General features: G+C 29.5%; 1 protein-coding gene across 2 annotated transcripts; it reads left to right on the top strand.

The window, feature by feature from the left end:
- The first annotated feature begins 5,642 nt into the window (after positions 1-5,642).
- On the top strand, positions 5,643-18,962 carry LOC100799376 (probable ADP-ribosylation factor GTPase-activating protein AGD11). Of its 2 annotated transcripts, none has more exons than XM_014763680.2 (11): positions 5,643-5,729; positions 6,131-6,192; positions 6,344-6,468; positions 7,475-7,561; positions 9,086-9,170; positions 9,726-9,801; positions 10,684-10,847; positions 10,947-11,163; positions 11,552-11,668; positions 11,762-11,857; positions 18,483-18,962. In XM_014763680.2, exons 3-11 carry the CDS (start codon positions 6,417-6,419, stop codon positions 18,762-18,764), a joined length of 1,176 nt encoding a protein of 391 aa, XP_014619166.1. In that variant the 5' UTR covers positions 5,643-5,729; positions 6,131-6,192; positions 6,344-6,416; the 3' UTR covers positions 18,765-18,962. The 2 variants fall into 2 exon arrangements, with proteins under 2 accessions (XP_014619166.1, XP_003539244.2); XM_003539196.4 differs by lacking the exon at positions 5,643-5,729 and adding an exon at positions 5,758-5,985.
- Positions 18,963-20,537: the final 1,575 nt, after the last annotated feature.

The following is a 20,537-nucleotide window of genomic DNA, read 5'->3' as shown; positions in this document are numbered from 1 at the left end:
CTAGGCATTTGAATCAGTTTTCCGATACCACATTCAGTTCTAAGTGGCAATTACATCAAAGGCAATTACATATTCGCATTAAATCAAATTGAAACAGTAGATATTCTCCAAAATGACAATATTTATCAAATATTTAACATACATTCAGAGCTGATCCTAATAACCAAAATTCCTAATTTAAAAAAAAACTCACAATGTATCAAATAATTGGCAATTTTTCAAATAAAATGAAGCTGTGAGTAGTTTACGGATGACTTGATCCGTAAACCACTTAATATGTTTTACGGATCACTTGATCCGTAAGCATCTTCCGGATCAACTTGATCCGAAAAATGCTTACGGATCACTAAACAACCCAGCAACTTCCCGACAGCGTTTTTCGCCATCGCCGGCAAAAACCAAAACGCGAACGACAAACTTACCTCGAAGAAGAAGCATAAATGCGAAGAAGAAGCAGAAATGCGAAGAAGAAGCCCAAACGCGAAGACCCACACCACAAACGCGAAGACCCACACCTTCCTCCTAAACACGACAACAATGGCGGCGATGGCGACGAAGAAGAAGAAGAAGACTGGCGGCGAAGAAGAAGAGAAGAATGAAGAAGCTGTGCGGGAGGAAGAAGAAAACTGAAGAAGCAAAAAAAGCAAGAAGCAGAATCGTTTGAGGAAGAAGAAAACGTGCGCGGGAGAGAAAGAGGCGAGAGAGAGAGGTTACGCTTTTTAAAAAAAAAAAATTAGTGAAAGGCATTATAGCCTTTTCACAACAATTGTTGGGTACACCAGCAAAACTGCTGGGTGCACCTAGCAGCACTCTAAAAAAGCTCATTTCTATTTGAGTTGGTTTTTTTATGTTCAACCTCATCCTAAATGTAGGCCGGCCCATCAGACCATATTCATTTTGCTAACTTTAGATTTAATAAGATAGACTTTTAACTTTTAACTAGTTTTTTAGTTTTTGGTTAGTTTTGTAACTTTTTCCGGTTAATTTTTTAACTAGTTTTATCAAATATATCCTTAACGTATGCATCTAACTTTATACACAAATTTTATTTTTTAAATAAACAAAATAACGAGAGAGATAAATTATACAATAATAAGATTAAATTATAAAAAATAATAATCAATAAGTAATTAAACAAATATCTTTTAAAATATATAATTTTGTTAATATGTGCTCTTAAAATATTAATTAAGAAACTAAAAATGAAAGACATTTATTGTGTAAATCAAATGAGAACGTAAAAAAACTATTAACAATTCAATTTTTATCCGTTAATAAAAACATTTCTACTTTTAAATTTTTTAATCATTGTATTTAAATTTATTTTAAAAATATGTATTTAAATATGGTAATTTCTAATTTAATCAAAAACATTTCTTATGCCCTGAGCAAAATATTGATAAAACAAAATGTCAACCAGAATACCAAGTGTTACAGCTTGCAAGAGGATATGATATCCATTGACCCAAACATCAAAACATGCAGGCCTCAACCTTTAACATATATCCGTTAATCTGAAAATGTTATGAATTATATAGGCCATTGTTTGAGACAAACATGGCCCCTGAAGAATAAAAAGCAGAGAAGCAGCAAGAATTAGAGGTGGAAGAAGAAGCAAATGAAATAGCATGGGAAGAGAAGTAGAATATTATTTTGGTTAAGGTAAGTTCTCAAGCATTTTTAATCTTCTTTTTCACTTGTCATGCATATTGTATGGTGTAGGTTAAATTCTTGAATGCTAAATGTTAGTGCAAAACAGAGAAAATCTAACTACAAATGACGAGCAAAATCCTAAAGAAACAGATTTGCCAAGCAACGAAAACTCCCCCAACGACAGTGTCATCAATATTACTGGTAAAGATTAAAGACGATAACTATGGTTTAAATATATTTTTGGTTTATATAATGTAACAATTTTTTTATTTTATTCATATAATTTTTTTAGTCATTATAAAATATGTTTGTTTTATTTTTTGTTTTTATTTAAATAACTTTTTTTATCATTCAAAGCGTTATCTAAAAATACTTTAAAAATAAAAAATAAAACATACATTTTGCTAGAATTAAAATAATTTTTTTGCAGTAACAAAAATAAAGAAAAAATATATATATATATATATATATAAATACATTTATTCATATATATATATATATATATATATATATATATATATATATATATATATATATATATATATATATATATTTGGGTATACACATTAAAATGTAGTTTGGGAAACAAAATTTGTGGGCTAGCAGTGCAGAGTCAATCCAACCATGAGTAAGACCTAAATGACCTAAATCAAATTTTAAGAAAATCTTTTTACTTTAAATGAAAAAGCTTTTTGTTGGTTTTTTTTAATATGTGTCCCTTTTGCCAATAAATATGACTTCTTTTTCTTTATAAAAACTCAAAAAAAATAAATTTGATGTACCTAAAATTTAAGATTTAGTTGTTTTATCTTTGTACCAACCATGAGAAGAGGATTAATGGTTGAAGATGACTAAAGTTGTATAAAAAAAGATGTTTTTTTTTTATGTTTGCAAATCCGGTAAAAATTTACTTTTTGAGACAAAAGTAATTTTATCAAAATATTAAGATTCTTACTTTTGTTTTTATTTATTAGATCTACGTTGAAATATATATTATAATAATTTTAACTATAAATCAACCATTCACTTGATATGTTTATCTATGATGTAATTGAGTTTGTCAGCTTTTATATTTGTGGGTTGGGTCCCCCTTGTACCTAACATTAAATATAGAGAAATTCATCTTTTTGTTGATAAAATTCCCCTTCACCATTCTCTACACTTTGTTTCATTTTATTCTACAAGGTTACTAATTAAGATGGATTTAGATAAAGAATCGATTTCTCATTTGGGACTAAAATTATTTACTTTATTATAAGTGACTTTTAAATGACTCAAATTCCGTTAATATTAATTGTATACTTCGTTATCCCCCCGAAAAAAAATATACTTCATTTGACTTGGTTAATTTTGAAGAGAGGCCTATAAAAAAAATTGTTTTAGAGAGATAGAGAGCGTTTGGCAGGAGCGTTTGGCAGGAGCGTTTGGCAGGAGCGTTTTATATCAGTTTAAAAAATAACATTCTCAGTCAAGAATGTTTTTCGGAAATCTTTTATTAGCTAAGTTTCTATAATAACTTTTTGATGGAAATTTCTGTTTTTATTCCATGTTCTCATTTTTTAAAAACTATTTTCATTTTCAAAAGATTAGAATTCTGAAAACATGTTTGATTTGATTTTTTATTTTTTATTTTTATGAAATAAAAATACTGAAAATTTATGATATATTGACTTCTTATCTTTTGTATTTTTAAATTTACTTAGAATTATATTCATTGACACGTAATTTCATTTTAGCCGAAATGAGATTTTTGTTCTTGACTGAAAACATTGAAAACGAGAATGTATTGTTTTCATTTTCTGGTTGTTTTTTATTTTCAGGAATCCAACCAAACACATTTTTATCACCATTTTCTGTTTTTTAGTAAAAATGAAGACAAAAAATAACAAAACCAAACACCTCATAACTTTCTTACTAGTTTTTATCTTTTTTCTTATTTATTCCAATTCTTTCAAACAAATTATATCATCCACCCATTTTCTTATTATTTTCTTTGGTCATCCAAAGTCCCAACTCTTTTTTTTTTTTACAAGTTCCAAAGTCATAACTTGCATCGATTGAATTTAACTTTACTAATTATTGAATTATCAAAATATTTTTTTTTGAATTTTTTTTACATCAGACACCTTATTTATTAAAAATGTAAAAATCTTACCCTAACATTTGATGAATTGCAAATATCAGTTATATTAATTAAATTTTAAAACTAATTTGTTTTGATACTTATACTTGAATGCTAAACATATTCATCTTTGAAAAATGCATAAAAACAATCTATTCAAATGTTATTCATATTTATCACTTAAAATTACAGAAATCGTGTGTTCTTAGATTTTAATAAGTGAAAAAAACACATTATTCTAGTATAAAAACTAAAACAAAAGTGTCATATTTTTAAAATTGAAAGCATATTTAGGCTAAATAGCTGATACAAGCTAAATTAGTGTTTTTTTATGATAAATATGATATTTTTTTTATATTTTAAAAATTAATGTATTCATTCTTAAATATCTTGCTCACAAAATTAAAAGAAAATGCTTCAAATTATTCGTATAAAATAGTGATACTGAGATTAAAATCTATAACCATATATATAAATGAAAATGGTATAAAAAGCTTTATTTTTATATCTGAAGAAGAATGATAATCATGCAATTATATTCTATTCTTTTTTTCGAGTTGAATTACACTCATACACTTTATATGTAAAAAATATATATATATTCAACAAACTATACAAATCACACCAATGCTTTTATATTGAGAGAAAATTTAATGTCTATCACTGACATTTGATGAATGTGTAAAGCTTTTCTTTTTCTTATTTCATAACTCAACTTAATAACGAGTCCTTAAAAAAATGATAAAATTCAAACTGTTGCATGTAATTCCCGTGAAATCATGTTGATAAGATGGTTAGGTAGAGTGTATGGATTATCGTAACTCTAAGTACTTATTTTTTTTTTCTTATAAATTAAAAAAAGAAAAAATATATCAATTGAAATAAATTATAGACAAACTTTAATATAAAAAAATGTAACAATATATTCAAGCTGCAAATTGTATTTTTATTTTCCGAACTAGATTTTAGTTAAAAAGTTAAATTATAATTTTGATCTTTTAGAACTAAATTTTTATTTCCAGAGTTCAAATAGCCTATTGACATGATTTTTGTGTGAAAAAAAATTAAATAAAATAAAAAATAACAAATGTTTACTAAGAATTAAACTCATGTCCCTTTTATTTTATAGAAAAAACAATAAATCATTAAAAAATTGTTTATTTAACTATATTAGCATTATTTTCTATTATCATTAAGAGTATTATACTTTTTCAAATTATCAAAATTTATAAATTAAAATATTTAATATATAAATTTTTTTAATTTATATGCTTATTATAAAAATAAGGATACTAAATATATTGATTTAGAAATAAAAGAATCAAAATTACATATTTAAAATTATAAAGAATCAAAATTATAATTTAGCTTAGTTAAAAATTAAAATATTATTAATTTCACAAGCAATAAAATGAAAATTTTATAACTTTAAAGGTACAATTAATTATTATTAATTTCAAAAATAAAAGAGGCTAAATTTATATATTTTTTCCATTCTTTTATAATTATCATCCTAGATTATTTTACATAAATAAAAGAAAAATTAATAAATAGATAAAAAAATAACAATTTTATAAAATAAACTTTATTATCATTTATTTTTTATTTTTGTAATTCATATCATTAATATGATAAAAAATATAAATAAAAAGAAGTAATTAATATTGCGTTAAGAAATTAAAATGTAAATTATTTGAGAATATATTTTTTACACGATATGTGGCAGAAGAATATCTTTTTTCTTCTTTTTCACCCCTTTTTTCGATTTATACAATAACATCACATATAAAAGGAAAACAAACCGGAAATTTCTATTTATGGGTAGTAGTTGTTGAGGAATTGATGAAACCAATGTGTGTTGCTTAAATATTTGTTAATTTGTCGTGAAGAAGATTTAACACGCCCCATGTGAGCGCGTTCAAGTATTTTTCTCTCTGAACAATAATGTTCTATGGTGGGTAAAACATTCATCATCGCAACAATTTCAATCCCAATAATCATTAGTTCTCACATTGACTTTTGATCCCCAATGTTCTCGATCCATTTCCTTAAAATCAAAATAAGAAACTATGCAATTTGCCAGAACACAGATTCCAAGAATAATTACTGTCCCATTTTCAAAATCCCTATTTACTATTTAGTTTTCATTTCAAATTCTTTTTAGTTTTTTCAATGCAATTTTCCCAAATTTTCCCAGTTTCATCTTCAAGGTTTGTCAAGCCCGATTTCCCCACAGATTTATTTGAAAATTTTCCTAATTTTTCTAATTCATTGAATGTTGCTTCAATGGCTCTCAAAAGCCAATTAACAGATTATGGTTTCTTTGATTTCTGACAAATTTTCTATTTGTTGCAGAGACTTCTAAGCTGCCCATGACTCATGCCCAATTTAAAATGAGAAAGGAAATAATTTGACATGTAAGATTTTCTATTAGAAAACCTTTTTCTTTTCTTACCTTTTATACCTTTCTTATTGCCATTGGCCATTGTTTATGTTTCTCCATGATGTGATGCAAGAGTTATTTGCAAGATGATCAAATATGTTGAGTGCTCTTATATCTTCATGCAGAGAGGTGATTGACAAACATATGGCTATTCTCAAATTGTAGCCTCAATTTTTTTGACTTGGTTTCAAATATTGGATGGTGGAGATGTCTGTTCAACATGAAAATTCTGATGCCAATGGTGTATCAGGTAAAATCTTTTTATTCGTTTTTCACTTCTTCTCTCCCAAAGGCATGTGATATAGGTGTTTTATATAAAAAAGATTCAATCCATTTGTATATGATAGGATCATTTTATTCACATTTTCTTTTCTCCTCTTTTTTGGGTTAAAAAGTATATGCAAGACTAATCAATGGATGAAAAGGGATAATGCAATTTCCTTTCTCTCGAGGAACTAAAAAACCATGATTCTTATTAAATGTTTAAGTGACTAGGGATGCTAATACCAGAATTTTATTGAGTTCCTCCTATTTAAAGATTATTTGGATAATTATTTTCTTTCTTGAAAATTTTGGTACTCTTATTCTTATTGTTTTCTTATTTTGATTTATGAGAGAATAACAACTTTAGATCTTGCATCTTGAACTATGTAGCATTAATCTTTATTAGATTTATTTAAGTACACCATAAAATAGTTTATTTTTTAAATATTAAAATATATCTATCCACCTTTTATTGATAACTGCGTTAAATTATTATTTTTATTATGGATAAAAAATCATGAATATCCTCCAACCCACTAGTTTATTTTCACACATATAAATATAGTGAAATTTTATATCACTTATATCGACCCATTTAATTAGTATGTTAAACTATTTAAATTGGTGAAATGATAGGATTATGTTTTCTTTAGATTTACTTTTTAAGTGAGTAAGTTGAGTTTTCAAGGAGAGAAAAGCTTGGCTTCCAAAAAGGTGAATCTCCATTTCTATGAAGCTATAAATAATTAGTCAAATAGAGATTTGGTTAATTGTTAGTTTGTAGCAACTAGCGAGACCAAAATAGTGGTAAAGACTTGAAGACAACTGGTGAGTTTCAAAATTAGTAGGATACAAGCCATTTTTATATTTTATAAGATTAGTGCCTGTATTTATTAGTGGAAGTTACTAATAGTGATCTCTCTTGTAATTTCTTCAAAATTTATGATGATACCATAACGGACTAACTTTAAAATGAAATATCTCAACTGTAGGATCAGGATCTTGCCTTTATGATCTCTTATGTTCTGAAACACCAAGTTTGAATAGTCAAGTTCTTAGAGATCGATGGATGTCTTCCGGTATTTGACCCTTTATATTTTTCTTTCTATTACATTAATGCACTGTTTGATAGTCTTTGATCATAAAATCCATGTTTAACTTTTTTTTTTTGACAGAAAATGCACGTTTAACTTAACAATTTAGCGTTAAGGGAAATGCATGAACATTAGATAGAGTTGATCCTTTTAATGAATTTTCAGTTTTACCCTTTTATTAATATTTTTCACTAAATAGAAAATACTCATTAATCTTTGTTAGGAGATAAGCTCTATGATTTCCTTATTATTGTTATAATTACCAAATAACAATAAAAATTTAAGACTTAAATATATATTTTAGTCCCTATAAAATCAACAAAATTTTGATTTTAGTCCTTATAAAAAAAAATTTGACTTTCATTCCTCAAAAAGTTGAAAATTTGTTTTCGATCCCTACTATTATGGAACACTCATCAACAACTTATGTGTTTAGCAAAAAATCAAGTGATCATCGTAAATAACACCCACTAGTATCTGAATTTGTTAAGTGCAATCAAAGAAATACATATTTTTAGGCATCTAAATGATGATCGCACTTATGTATAGAATAAATCATATTAAAAGAAAAATACTCTTTATATGCATTTAAGGTTTCCAATGAAAAATTGTCACCATTTTTTAGTAGAAACAATTTTATACCAATATAATGGTTAAAAAAAATAATTTACCACACACTTGACAAATATGCATAACTAGACACCTTATGCCTAAGGCCCCCAATAATATCATGTTTCGGATATTTAGAAGCTTGTGAAAAATCTACCATATCATATTATGTCTTGTGTAAAATCTACCATTCAATAATACTTCCTCAGTATATCATATTCTAAGAAAATGAAATTTTAACAATTGAAACTTGAAAATATCAAAAGTCAATCTATCATTGACAACACGTGAATTACTACTTGTACCTCAATATATTGCTTATCATCTACATATGGATATTTGATTAACTAATGAACCTTCCTAATCCATGAATGAATTAAGGGTTGCATTATAATTACCTTCTCATGCTAGGATGCTCCTTGTTTTGACTTTTGTAATATAATGAAATATCAGATATTGTAAACAATTTCCACTGTTTTGTGATATATTAAGAAAAGTTGTCTCTAATTATTATATATAAAGACAACATAAGAGCTATTTTACAACTGAATTAAATAAGATGAAATAATTTTAAATAATAAGAGATCAAAGTACCTCCAAAGCACCTCTTGTACTATCTTTAGTGTAGTTCTTTTCTTTTTTTTTTTTATCGGTAAATATTAACATTTGTCAATTTTTGTTACAAATGTTAATAGGAAAAATTTGAACCAACAACTTCTCCTTCTCTCCTTCACCCTTCTCACCCTTAAATCTCATTCTCAACTATTAACTCATCCTTATAGCTCCCTTTTTATTATAGTTCTTAACCTTAATTATTATCATTTTGTAAAGAAATTTTACTGCAGAAGCTTATTTAATTGATTATTTTAACTTTGTTTCATTTTCCATATGGATTACTAGGTCCACAAAAAAGGCTAGATAATTTGATGCGTCAAGCTGGGAACAAGTATTGTGCCGACTGTGGATCATCAGACCCAAAATGGGTGTAAGTATTAGCTTGAATTTTAAAGAAATTTTGTTTATGTATTACTCACTGCTTGTGTTGTTTTATAATATTATCATGAATCATGGACTAGATGTTATTTTTCTGGACAAATCTTTCATTGATTGTCTAAGTTAACCGAGAAGATAGATATATGCCTTGCATCAACATATATACACTTGAATAGAAACATCAATTTCAATGTGTTTTATTATTTGCTTCCTATCATGGTGAGCATCCTATCCTATCAACATACATTTCATGTATCTTAGTGAATTCTTGACAAGTTTAATTTGTTCAACCTTTTTTCTCCTTAGTAAAGTTTTTCTATCCTATTTTTGATGTGCCTCAGTAACTAATATCATGATGAGAGTCCTTAGATATTATTCCAATGCTTTATTTTTTATTTTTATATTACTAGAATAATGAAGGAAGAATATTTGGGTACATGGAATATGATAAAAATTTATTAGGAACTTAGTTTCCAAAAAAAAAGAAAAATAATCATATTATTTGTATTTAATTGGTTTTGTTCACACCATTGGTTGAATATATTAGGTCTTCAAATAATGGAGTATTTATTTGCATCAAATGCTCTGGTGTACATAGAAGCCTAGGTGTCCATATATCAAAGGTATGTTGTGATAACATAAGTATTTTGAGATAAGATATTGTAAGTATTGTTCAAAACCTCACTTATCTATGTAACACAATCATCATCTTTTCCATGTCTATAGTTTTGGCAAGAAATGACAGGGTTGTCAATATTAAAACTATTTTGAGGATATTGTTTCTTCAATATCTTCAGGCTCCTGCAGCTATATGGAAAACATTTATTTTACTGTGGACTATGTTTACATATTCTTATAATACAATATTCAAACGGAGGTTGTTTGATATTAAAAAAAATTATGAGCAAATGTTCATAATTTTAATTAATATTTTGGATTCTTTACTATTTTTTAAGATACATATAACCAACGACATGATTTTGTTTCGGTTTCTTATTTTCTTTGTTGTTCATCATTCTCTTGTTGTCAACTTAGTCTCATGTTCAATTTGTATAGAAGTGCATGATCTCGTCATTAATTGCTAGCAAATGTGAGAAATATACTTGATAATGCTTTTACTTGAGTGGTTATAAACAAGATATATAATAATTAAGTGAAGGTCATCGGAGAGAACGAACAAAATGATAAATAAAATTTTACTTAAGAACACATGTATTTGATGACCACCTTTAATTTTTAAACTATTATTAGGAGAAAAGTAAACAAAAATGATAAATGAAATTTGTTAGCTTACATTGGAAAGATAGTTAATATGATTAATTTTTTAAAACAATTTTCTAATCAATTTGGTACCTTGTCTACTAATTATGCAATCCAAACATCTTGGTGGGAAGGGAGTACTTTAAGGCCTTTCCCCTTATCCCAATGTATCCCTACATGTTCTTACATGCATTTACTTGCATGTTTAGGAATAAAAGTTCTAACGTGATTTGACATTACCATAGGTTCTATCACTAAAGCTAGATGAATGGACAGATGAACAAGTTGATGCATTGGTGAATTTGGGTGGAAATACAGTAATTAATATGAAGTATGAAGCTTGCCTTCCAAGTAACATAAAAAAGCCAAAACCAAATTCTTCCATTGAGGAGCGCTATGATTTTATTAGGTAATGGAAAAGCGCACACGCACACACATACACACATAATCCATAACTCTATTGCAAAGGTACATCATTGTGATTCGCAAATATAATTTTATTATTCAGGAGAAAATATGAGTTTCTACAGTTTTTGAATATTGAGGAGAATTTGTCTTGTCCCTTTGTACCATCTCATGCAAGAAGTTCCTCAAGCAACAAATTTCCACAAGACAAAAAACACTATGATAAACAAGCAACTAAAAGTCGTATTGGGAGCGCATTTCGAAATAGTTGGGGAAGAAAAGATTCTGAACATAAGAGTTCAAAGAAGAGCAACTCATTGGTAATGTTTCATTGGATTATAGCTAGTTGTATTAGTCGTTTATCAAATAAATTGTATAACTCTTTTTGAAATAATCTAATGCAAGAAATATATTGTAAATATGCATTTTTACCAAGAAATATGTTTATGTTTGTATGTGATATGACGAAAAGAATGGCTTAAATAAGATTTAGTTTTCAGGATTTGTTACACTAAAAATTTTATGATTTATTTTCCCATGTGAATTTGATTTCAAAGCATTACTAAGAAACATGCAACTTGAGAAATTGAGCATTTATATATTATTTGATATATTTTTCTAAGTAAACAACAAGAGAAAATGATAAGTCTTAACCTATTAAAATTTTCTTTTTTTAAATCTTGTTTCTCCCTATTTACTCTTATATAGGCAGGTATGGTTGAATTTATTGGGTTGATCAAGGTCAATGTGGTTAAAGGCACTAACCTTGCTATCCGTGATGTAATGAGTAGTGACCCTTATGTCATCATATCTCTTGGTCACCAAGTGAGTTTCTTCATCTCTTAACTACTTGGAACATTCATATATGTAAAATAAACTTAACAAGAACTAACTTTAATATCTATGCTTGCCTTGCAGTCAGTGAAGACACGTGTCATAAAGAGTAGTTTAAATCCAATTTGGAATGAAAGCTTAATGTTGTCAATTCCTGATCACATTCCACCTCTTAAAGTGGTAAGTTGAATACCATTTATTGTGAGTAATCATAAGAAAAATTATCACATTAATTTGTTTTGGTAATTAATACTAATAATTAATCTTAACCTAAAAAAAATACCCATTATCTTGCATTAGACTTTATTCAATTTTTTTCTTCAATAATAGACTAATAATTATTTTTGTAATGGATTGTTGTATGTAAATCATCCTTAATATCCATTCAACTTTTTTCTTTCATTAAAATTGAAATTTGGGGTTTAGATTTCAATGGTTAATTGTTAAATGAAAATAAATAACGAAGAAAGAGCTTGATTTATTTTTTTAACGTCAACAAAGATATAATAACATTTTCAATGAGAATTTTTTAAGTTACTTTTTATGGTCCCCACAGTATATTTTGTGGTTCCTATAATGTCATGTCATTATAAAAAAATTCATATACAATGTTGCTCTAATGGTAAGAAACTCTAAAAATTTTCAAGAAACTCACATTTTTATATTTTTTATTTTTACTTAATTATGGTGTTGTTATTGTTCTTTATGGCTATATAAGAAATAGTTTCTTACACAAGATACAAATCTTATTTTTTAAAAATTCTCTTTGCCACATAGATTTACTCTAATGGAAAAAAACTATAAAAAACAGTTTTTTCACTTAAAAAATCATTTAAGAAACTCTCATCGGAGATATTTAAGTTTAAAGAAAATTTAAGGGGATGGTGGACAAAAGTAAAAGCTTGGTCTATGACTTTCAAGTTATCGGTGTTTTTAGAAAGAAAAAAATACAATACTTAATCTATGTTTTTTTAAGAAAACAATTAAGATATTTCATTCATAATAAGTGAGGAAATACAATGAGGAATGTGATTGAAAACTACTTGCATATAATCTTGACACCCTAGCTAAGTTGTGGGTGACATGATTAGCTTGTCGTCGTACATAACTCACCACTGAGTTTGGGAAACTAAGAAGAAGCCTTTTACATTTATTGTTGTAAAACAGATTTACCAGTGGAGTTATTGTATACTTTGTCCACTATAACTTTAGCAACCATCTCGACATCAATATTTTGAGAATTCTGATCATTTATCCATGTAAGAGCATGCAATAAGCTCCATGCTTCCGCTTCTATTGGATTCGAAGAGCCATTCGTCCGAGCTGTTTGAGCTACCATGAAATAACCTCCATTCGTTCCTTATACAAAGGCCCATTCTAAGTATGTTTTGATCATTGAAAATCGAAACATCAATATTGCACTTCAAACGACCTGCGGGTGGAGGATGCCAAGCTTCATATCGTTGTTGTTGGTGAATAGGTTCAAATGAGAGAGTTCGCGCCTGGTTCCATTCAAACAAATGTTGGTATGCAAGAGAGACCAAAATTGTTGGAGGAATTTCAGTATGCTACCATATTTTCTCATTACCTCGACACCAAATAGTCCCACGGATAACTACCTACTTGCTACAATCATCGTGATGCAAGGATTTTATGATGTTGAATATGAGTCTTGAGATACCTTTAGCTTGATGCGCTAGAGGCTGGATTTCCATCCAAAAGCCAGCTACAACCCAAATAGAAACTATATTTTCACAACCAAAGAAAATGTGCCAATTGTATTCTAGATTGTTATGACAAGAATGACACGTTGAAGGGAATTGCACTCCCTTTGATTGGAGCCTAACTCTTGATGAGAGACAATCACGTTGAATCCTCCAAATAAGGTGATTTATCTTTAGTTGAATCGGTAGAGACCAAATCTGCTTCCAATTGCCTTCAATTTTGACATTTGCATCATTAAATAATGAGTCATCAATGTGAAGATAAGTTGAACTAATCATGTAGTTTCCAGATGTTGTAAGCTTCCAAGTCCTTGCATCAACTTCATTAGAGTTTAGAATGTGAATATTCTGGATTTGTTGGATGTCAATGTTGTTGAAGATTTGTTGCAATAAGTCGAGCCTCCAACTTCGATTGTCATAGTCTAGAAGAGAGTGGACTGTCAAATGCTCAAGTCCGTGAGGTGATAGAGTAGTAACAATGAATTCTATTTTATTGAAGCCACAATTGACTCCAAACATTTATGTTGTCACCCATCCCATTTCTCCATCCCATGCCTTCCCTTATCGCCACCTGTGAAGCAAAGATATTACACCAAACAAAACTTGGATTATGTCCAAGATTGACATCCAATAAATCAACATGAAAAAAGTATTTAGCTTTGAACAATTTAAAAACAATAGTATCTTGGTTTGAGATGAGCCTCGTACCTTGCTTCCTTAGTATAGACAAATTAAAAGTGTAAAGATTTCTAAAAACTATGCCTCCAAACTCTTTTTCATTGTAAGTCTATCCCAACTAATCTATTTTATACCTCTTGAATTGTTGTTAGAACACCACTAAAAAGATTTCATCATCTTTCGAAGGTTATCCTCAAGGTAAAAGAAAAACACCCATGCAATAAGTAGGAATAGCTTGAGCACGAGACTTAAGAAGAAATTATTTTCCCACCTTAGAGAATTGTTTTCCCCTCCAATGGTAGATCCCTTGCCACATTTTATCCTTTAGACACCCAAAGACTGTCTTCTTCCTTCCAATAATAGAGGGAAGACCAAGGTATTTTCCTACTCGAATGCTTTTTGAAACACCCATGTATGAAAAGGTAAAGTGATAGTGAGTCACCTTGTCTTAGACTTCTCTCTAGAGAAATTGGTCCTATAGAAAACTGAATAGTTTCAAGATCAAGTTTTATCTCGGTCACCCATTTTTGTCATAACAATCAACAAATAATTCCAGTCAACCCTATCAAAGACTTTGTTGATGTCAATTTTCAAGGCTATCTCACAAGCTTTACCTTGTGTTTTACATCTTATATGGTGGATCAACTTAGATGCAATAACCAAATTGTTAGTGATGAAATGATTTTCTATGAAGGTTGATTGTTCCTCATAAATGCATTTTGAGAGAAAAGGTTTGATTCTGTTTGCAAGAGTTCTAGAAATAATTTTTGTAAAGGACATTGCACAAGGATATAAGCCTGTAATCTTTCATGGATTGAGGGTTAGGGATTTTGGGAATAAGGATCATGGATGTTTTGTTGACTTTAGGGGGAAAGTAGCCATTTTCTAGCCAAGTAGTGGCTGCTGCAAAAATCTATGGGCCATAAAGATACCAAAATATTTTGTAAAACGCAACATTTAGATTGTCATAATGCATTTGGAAAAGAAGTGATGTGGTCAACATTTAATAGATTTTGAAATTTTTTAATTCATTCATAGTAAAAGGGGCTAACAGGACAGAATTATCCTCAATAGATATACAAGAAGTGATGTGGTCAACATTTAATAGATCTTTAAAATTTCCAATAAGAAACAAACCATCAAAATAATTACTTACAATACAACCAATATCTTTATGCTCATGGAGATTGTTCCATTTTTCTCCATAGAAGTGATGGTGTTAAACTTTTCCCTAGTTGTGGCAATTGAATGAAAAACTTTGAGTTTATGTCTCGTTCCTTTAGCCAGAAAGTTTTTGCTCGTTGCTTCCAGTAAGCTTCTTCTTGGGCAATGAGGTTTGAGAGTTTGTCATTGATCTCCTTGTATTCATCATGAAATTGCTTGAGAAATTTCAATTATTGCCTGCCATCATCAATATGGGTATGAAATTTTGATATAATTTTCCTTCCCCATGTGTTGACTCATTTGTGCATGAATTAATTATGTCCATGATGTTGTTAGAACAGAGTTAATTCTACAACTTTCAGCAATTTTTTCTAGTTCAGACTCAAGGAGCCAAGAATTTTCGAACATGAAAAAATAATATTTTTTATCTTTCTATCACCTGAATTTAATTTTAGAAAGATGAGGGAATGATCAAACTTTGAAGAAATCATATTTGAGAGCTTCGATCGAGGGAATACACGAATCCATTCCAAAGTGACCATTGTTCTAACTAACTTTTAGTCAACTGCATCAGGTTTTCCTTTTCTACGAGCCTATGTATTTGTAGCCTTCCATGGGGAGGTCATGCAGATTACAATTAGAAATAACTTCACGAAAGCCCTGAATGAGCCAATTTGAGTGATTTGAGAGGTCAATCTTATCATAATTGGAGAGGAGTCCATTGAAGTCTCCAAAGATGTACCAGAGGGAGATGGAAGAAGCAACAATTGAACATAGAAGCCTCTAAGACTCACTATTTCTTTCATGTTCAGGAAATCCATAGAAACCAGTTAGTTGCCAAACTAATTTTCTTAGGACATGAATTTCAACATTTATGAAGTTGGGGGGAGAAGTTGATGAGATTACAAGTAAATGGATGCTTCCAAAGTAGAGCAAGACCTCCACTTCTACCATTTATATCAACAGAGAAACATGAGTCAAAACTGATTTGCATATTCATTTCTTCAATGCGTTGAGAATAAACCAGAGTTTCATACAAAAAGATTACATCTGGATGGTAAGCACAAATGAGGTCTTTTAGAATAGGAACTACACTTGGGTTGTAAGTCCCTAAAATTCTAGCTTAGAAGAATCATTGTCCCTGCAGACCACTTTGTTAGGGCCTGCCAAAAAAAATGGTGATCATTTTTGGGAGGTTTATTTTGTGTGTTACGAAGGGTAAGGTTTAGGACATGGGAAGATAAACTATTTGGGTCTTGTTTGTGGTTTGGGATTTGTGAAGTGATAGTGGGTGGATATTTGGGTTGGGATAGTTGTGTTGATATTGAGGTCTAGGATTATTAGTATTTGGCATATGTTGTTGTGTATGCTTGATAGGGTTGGTTGTAGGGTTTAGTGATGTTAAGGGTGTATTTTGAAGGTTTGAGGGTGCAGAAGGTATACGGTTAGTGGTGTTTGACGTGAGGCTAGGTGAAAGATTAGGGTTTTGGGTAGAATTGGCAAAATTATGTTCAAAAGGATCAAAATGCCTCTTTTTCTCCCCAACAATGATTTCTTGAATGTTATCCTTCTCTATAATCATTACACCATTGGTATTGGCCTTGGATTACTGCAATGATTGGTTAATCATCAATTTTGGATTTTGAAAAGGTGTAACCAATTTTTTTTGCCCATTTTTCATGCTCTTTATTATATGCATTTATGCTGGTGTCCCCTCCATAATTATGGCTTTGCTTCTGTTGCTCAATAACAAATTTTGCATTAGTTGACATTTTGTTAGAGTCGTCGATGTTTCCTTGCCAGAGATATGGGCAAGAAGGTGTTGACATAGAACTTTTAGGGCCAGCTCGTATCTTTGTTCCCCATTTTTGTGAGTCGATCATTATCTTCATCCATTATCAGCAGGTGCTTGTCGTTGTCATCAGTATGACCCATTAGTCCGCAAAGATAACAATATGGCCCTAACCTTTCATATTTAAGGTGGACTTTTGCTACTTTTTCTCCTGATTCTTGGCGTTTTCTTAATAGGCTTCCTAACATCGAGGAAAATTGGAATTCTCATATATGCCTCCAATAGTTAGAATTGTTCTTTTCAACATACTCAATTTTCTCAGGTGTTTGCCAATATTTTGTCCCACCCCTTGGGACATGAATTCGACTGGTAGTTCATGGATTTGAATCTAAAAAGACACATTAAATAATGGGGCATTTGCTGATTTTGCCCTTCGTTGATGACACTCAACATAAGCAAATGCTTGTTGAAATTTCATGGGCCTCCCTTCAAAACTTTTTGGATATCAACATGGTAAAAAAACTGGAATAAGAAAGTGTTGGCATTGATGTCAGTAATTGAGACACCTTATAGAGGCCTCTAAATGAGTGACATTCTTTTCTTTCATGATATAACTTCTCATTGGCCTGTCAGTCAAGAATCTTCCAAGCAAACATAAGGAAGGATCAAAACCGGCATTGGAAATAGCTTTTATACGTATATTTGTTTTTGGGTTCTCATCATCAATGTTGAGGTTATCTAGGTTTGTTTCTTTCATGGCTATGTCAGGTAAACACTCCAAAGGAAAGATCAAAAGCTCACACAATCTAATACAGATAAGGAAAGGGTTAGGATTAAAAGGAAAGGATCAATCACAAATTCACAAGGATTATATGGGATACTACTCACATAGAGACAAAATTAGAGGAATCTATGTTAAGAATTCAAAACTAGGAATCAAAGGCACATCTACTTATTTAATATTTGTCAAAATTATATTTTTCATAACCATTTACATGGGTTAAAGTTTATATTAAACCAACTATTAAATCATCTTCTAATATATCCTAATGATTATATTAATAACTCAGAACTTCCTAGATATGCAATATTATGATGAAATATCACATTATTTGTTAAAATACAATATTATGATGAAATAATATAAATTTACTTATACTTTAAATATCAAATTATTTTGTTAAAATACAATATTATGATGAAATATCAATTAATTTTTAAATTATATAAAAAATTTGTAGGCTTAATCTATTCCATAAAAAATTCAACACCATAAAAATTTCAACACATACATTAGAAAATTTGATAAAATTTAACTTTTATGAAAAAGTTATTAAAGGTGACATTTCTCACATTTGATACCCAATGTCGTTTAAATTTTACACCTAATGTTGCTTGATCTTGTCCTAAATTTGTGAAATTAACTTATTGTGATGCATATCTACAGCTTGTGTATGACAAAGATACTTTCTCAACGGATGATTTTATGGGCGAGGCTGAAATTGACATCCAACCTCTAGTTTCAGCTGCAAAGGCATATGAAAAATCTTCAATCAATGAGTCCATGCAGCTTGGAAAATGGGTAGCAAGTGGCGACAACACTCTTGTTAAAGATAGTATCATCTCCCTTGAAGAGGGGAAGGTCAAACAGGAGATCTCAGTGAGACTTCAACATGTTGAAAGAGGAGTGTTAGAGATTGAACTCGAATGTGTTCCTCTAACTCAATAGTTGAGATAGATGTTAAGGGTCAAAACTTAGCATAACACAATTTGGAGCATTATCACTATAGATGTCCTTTCTCTGCTCTCCTTTGTACAATATGTTGTGACTGTGACCATCCTTCTATAAATGAACAAAATATGAAATATCAAAAAGAGTTTAGGGGGAAAAAACTTATTGATTAATCAATTGTAAATGCTGGTGGTAAATTTATAAGTGAATTGGTTAAGATTAAAAGTTATTTAATATCATATAATTTTTTTTTAAAAATGGTGTTTTTATGTTTTAATTTGACCATTCATGATTCCTGAATGGTCCTTGAAGAATAATTTTGTCACTATAACATTAAAGTGAAATATCCATACGCTCTGTTAATACTAACTGATTGATTACTTTTAGTAAAATTTTAAGTATTTTTTTCTCAATCACATTTTTTTCATTCACAAACTTAAGACCTTAAAGAATTTAAGTCCAATTTCATTAGAATCAATATCTTATTAATAATTATTAGATTAATAAAGTTTATTATTTATAGAAGTTTTTATTTATTAGTAATGATTAGATATTTAGGCTTACCATCTATTGTTGGAAGGGAGAAGAAGGCATCTTTAGTTTCATTAAGGACAAAATGTGAAAAAGAATGAATGATTGGTCTGGGAAACATCTCTCTAAGGCGGATAAGGAAATTCTCATAAAATTATGTGCTTAGGTCATTCCATCCTATTGTATGAATGTCTTCTTTCTCTCTGCTACTTCTTTAGAGGATGACTTGCTAAAAATGATAAACTCTTTTTGGTGGGGTAAAAAAAGCGGATCAACAAGAGGTATCATTGGATGTGCTGGTACAAATTAATTATTAAAAAGGAAAATGGAGGAATGAGATTTAAAAATCTTCATGCTTTTAACTTATCTATGCTAGGAAACAGGGTTGAGATTTCATATCTAACCTTGATGCTATGATTTCAAGTGTGTTCAAAGTTAAATATTTTTCCAATGTAGATATTTTGGATGCTAATTTGAGACATAATCCAAGCTATGTTTAGCATAGCATCCAGGCTTCACGGATTGTGACAAGGGAAAACACAAGATGGAGGATCAAATTAAATGACAATCGGTGAATATTTAGAATCAACCATGGTTATTAAAAAAAAAAGGTAATTCTTATGTCTCTACTCATCCTCCTTTTGGTCTAGAGAATATGAAAGTCAATACTTTAATTGATCACCACACGAGTACTGGGAGGTTTGATATCATAACTCAGATTTTCAATAACATAGGCCTCCAACAAATTTAGAAACTGCCTATTTTAAATGTTGCCGAATGTGATGCTTGAATATGGAAATTTACCAAGAATGGGTTACATTCTGTCCACGCTGACTATCACCATATTATGGATAACTTATCTGTAAATGATCATTTTAAAGTAGATGGAAACTTGAAGCAGCTTTGGACATTGCACATTCCTCCTAAAATCAAGCACTTCATATGGAGGAATGTGCAAATTTTAATGTCTACCGTCCCGACAAAGACTCAGAACTAAATGTAATTAGTTGCTTTCTTTTCTCCTAAACTCATTGGTGAGTTTTATCAAGAAGCAAGCAAATTTTGTTGTTCACTCATTAACTAGGGCATCAATCTTATATGCTAGCTCTCACCCTTTCCATCACATTTCCGATTGGATTTCTGAGCTTATTTTATGAAATAACATAAGTTTATTCCTCTAAAAAAAGTGACTAGAACTTTGATGCAGCAACCATTCCTATTTCCTCATGTAAGAAATAT

Source organism: Glycine max, chromosome 11 (genome assembly GCF_000004515.6).
Source record: "Glycine max cultivar Williams 82 chromosome 11, Glycine_max_v4.0, whole genome shotgun sequence".
In the NCBI taxonomy this organism is placed as follows: Eukaryota; Viridiplantae; Streptophyta; class Magnoliopsida; order Fabales; family Fabaceae; genus Glycine; species Glycine max.
The sequence above is the reverse complement of the archived record's forward strand: the minus strand, read 5'-3'. Positions and strand labels throughout refer to the sequence as shown.